The sequence below is a fragment of the Cucurbita pepo genome, chromosome 16 (assembly GCF_057944985.1).
Source record: "Cucurbita pepo subsp. pepo isolate OVF chromosome 16, ASM5794498v1, whole genome shotgun sequence".
Classification (NCBI taxonomy): domain Eukaryota; kingdom Viridiplantae; phylum Streptophyta; class Magnoliopsida; order Cucurbitales; family Cucurbitaceae; genus Cucurbita; species Cucurbita pepo.
In genome coordinates, this window is record NC_141813.1 from 7,804,033 (window position 1) to 7,807,088 (window position 3,056).

At 38.3% G+C, this 3,056-nt stretch overlaps 1 protein-coding gene across 2 annotated transcripts; it reads right to left on the minus strand.

Annotated features, from left to right (window-relative positions):
- Positions 1 to 253: 253 nt before the first annotated feature.
- On the minus strand, positions 254 to 2,829 carry LOC111777351 (F-box protein At5g67140). 2 transcript variants are annotated; one of them, XM_023656902.2, is made up of 6 exons: positions 2,651 to 2,829; positions 2,382 to 2,547; positions 2,124 to 2,270; positions 1,666 to 1,801; positions 820 to 918; positions 254 to 698 (listed from the first exon to the last, which is right to left on the minus strand). In XM_023656902.2, exons 2-6 carry the CDS (start codon positions 2,525 to 2,527, stop codon positions 498 to 500), a joined length of 729 nt encoding a protein of 242 aa, XP_023512670.2. In that variant the 5' UTR covers positions 2,528 to 2,547; positions 2,651 to 2,829; the 3' UTR covers positions 254 to 497. The 2 variants fall into 2 exon arrangements, with proteins under 2 accessions (XP_023512670.2, XP_023512668.2); XM_023656900.2 differs by having other exon boundaries at positions 2,382 to 2,828.
- Positions 2,830 to 3,056: the final 227 nt, after the last annotated feature.

The following is a 3,056-nucleotide window of genomic DNA, read 5'->3' on the forward strand; positions in this document are numbered from 1 at the left end:
TACCATGTCAACGGAAAAAGTTTCATTTACATAGTTCTTTCTATATATATACAAGAAACGAAGTTATTGTTCAATAAATTGATAACTTGAGTATAGTTCAACTGATTTAGGTATATGTATTACCAACTTAGAGGTTAGACAAGGCTAAAATTTTATGAAAATGACCGATACTAAACGTAAAATGTTGATATGAACACCTTGAACAACTAAAAGAATTAGTTGGATCTAAAGAAATTATGGGCAAATCTTAAGATTGAGGAACCAAAGAAATGTATTTATGGGACCATAGGGATACAAATACATTTAGCCCCAAAATAAGACAGCATAGTTTTTACATACCCTTATTATATTTACTTGAGGAGAAAAGAGTTCAGTTTTAGATGAACTGGAAGAACCATAGGCAGCTTATTGGGGGTGGAAGAATAAGGAAAAACACAAGGATGAAGACATGCTTAAAATGGAAGCTTTACAGGATACAATATTAGAGATCATATATTTCATACGACTGGCCACATAGAATTTAGAAGCAGACTTCTTGATTTTATTTGAAGTGATGGACTTATGGCCACCAAACCAATGAAGCAGTCTACAGGTACCCTCATTCCCCAGACATTTATCGACTCGAGTTTTCGACATTTACTTACAAGAATAAGAAGTCCACTCTCTGTTACATGGCGACAGCTCCACAGGACAATGCTCTGCAGAAAGGAAGGAAGAAATGCAGTGATTAAAGATTGTGCATGTCATGAATGGTGTTATATGGTTCATAAACCTCGAGAAAGGCACTGCAATGGAAGAGGAGTTTCTTAGAATGTTCACCTTCAAATTTGGACAGTTATCCGCAATTGCAAGTATAGAGACATCTGTGACAAAGGTGCCACCGACATTCAGGTTTTGCAAGGAGTTGGCTCTCGAAATCTGGGAACACAACCGAATGCACAAATGTTAATGAACCATGTACGACATCAGAACGTGGAAAGTGGATGCGAGGACCCTGATTGAAGATCACTCCAAAAGATCAACCTAACAACCTAGCCCAACCTACTTAAACAACCTAAAGACTTGGTCCAATCTGAAGGAAGAAGAAAGTCAACCTTGTAGAGAAGCGGATAAGAGAGGTAGCCTATAGACACAAGCAATTAGCACGGTAATAATGGTTGAGGATGGTTGAGAGGGAGTCCTACATTGGCTAATTTAGGGAATGATCATGGCGTCTATAAGTGAGGAATACATCTCCATTGATATGAAACCTTTTGGGGAAACACAAGGTAAAGCTATAAGAGCTTATGTTCAAAGTGGACAATATCATATTATTGTGAGATCCATGATTCCTAAGAATAACCTCGACCTTCAAAAAGGTTCAGGAAGGAGAGAATACAAAATGTTGTCTAAAACTGCCTCCTAAATTCCTCTGAAGAACATGAAATAACTTCAGGACAGGATGATTTCCTTAAATTGTTGTTTACTTTTCGAAGATAGACACTAGAAGATCCAAAATAAGTAAGAAATACTGAAAACATATTGGTGCAAAGATCAATGAAGATAGAAACAACAAATATCCTACTCAATTTCCACCTAAACTCATACTCTGATTCACAGATTGAGGCCAATTTGAAGGGCTATTTATGCAGGCATGTTTGGAGTAAAGATAAGATAATATGATACCAGCTGCACAACCCCCTTGTCGGTGATCCCTGCCATGCCCCATAGCGAAATGGACGTGAGGTTGGGAATGCAGCTTGCAAGAGAGATTTGGTGCAATCCATGGTCTGTTATTTGGCAACCCCAACGGCTTCTTGAGCTGAAAAAGTACAAATTACAACAGAATCATGGGCTAGAACTTTGCTTGACTAGACACTACAACAACGAAGGCAGCCATAGCCATAACCATAACCATCAAGAATCTAACAAAGCTTTATAAAAACAATTTTAGAGAACTTTCTCCAGCATTTCATTTTCGAAGACTCCAATCTCAAGAGAAACCTCTGTTTATGTGGTTCATAATCAAATTGCCTGATTAATGATAAACAGACAATGGAAACAGAAAGCCGATTGAATTGATTATCCTGCGATTTTGAAAAACTCTTTTGATCATTCTAGAGAGAGAGAGAGAGAGGGATTACATGTCGAGGTCTCGAAGACTGTAGGCATGGCGAATAAGGCGAGCAGTGGAGTCATCATCCATCTTCCAACCAGCAAAGCTCAAACTCTCCTTCCTACCAAGAGAGAGTTTAACTCCTTCCTTCCATTTCCGACAAACGCCGCACGCCCTGCGTTTTTCCGGAAAATTTTCCGCAGAAACCCCCAAAATTAGGAACAAGAACAAAAGCAATTGAAGAAAAGAGATTCATAAAGAAAACCAAAAAATTAACATGAATTACTGAGCCAAATCGGTGAAGGACGTGATCATGGCAAAAATATGAGCGAGTAGGTCAATCGGCAAACGATCAATCTCCGGGTCGAAGTCCATCCCTACCGCCCAAACAGCAGCCGAATCCATTCTTCTCCTCCCCTCTCCTCTGCGCATATGAATTTGGAAGAAGAAGTCTGCGGTGTCGTATGGCATGGCAGAAGAGAAGCATAAAAAAGCAGGTGGAAGATTCCACAGAAGGAGAAAGAGAAAGAGACAGAAAGGATGTTGACATCATACCGCCATGATTTCAAGATTCTGACCTCCAAAAATATCCAAAATATTTAGGTAAGTTTTATGAGTTTCCATGGAATCTAGGAGGCCGCCACCAGGTCGTTCTCATCTCATCCTCTCCCGCATGAACTTCGCTGTATGGATCACCCATTCAACCGATCGTAGAAATTTCGTGGACCAATTGAACAAGTAACTTCTCATCCCTCGTGTCTCATACTTCCCTAAATTAAGAAAAATACTATAATATTTCAAAACTTTTATAAATTAAAACCTTTTTTTTAAAAAAAAAATTAAAATATCTTTACATATATATATATATGAAACTGTTACTGTCCACATAGGCTATGGAATGATTATGGGTTTATAATAAAATAATATTATCTCCATTAGAATGAGGTCTTTTGAAAAGTCG

Coding starts and splice junctions, on each gene's coding strand:
- LOC111777351 (XM_023656900.2), bottom strand. CDS start 2,566: ATGCCATACGACACCGCAGACTTCTTCTTCCAAATTCATATGCGCAGA. Junction 1,802..2,123: donor AGTCTTCGAGACCTCGACAT/GTAATCCCTCTC, acceptor GTACTTTTTCAG/CTCAAGAAGCCGTTGGGGTT. Junction 919..1,665: donor ACAAGGGGGTTGTGCAGCTG/GTATCATATTAT, acceptor TTGTGTTCCCAG/ATTTCGAGAGCCAACTCCTT.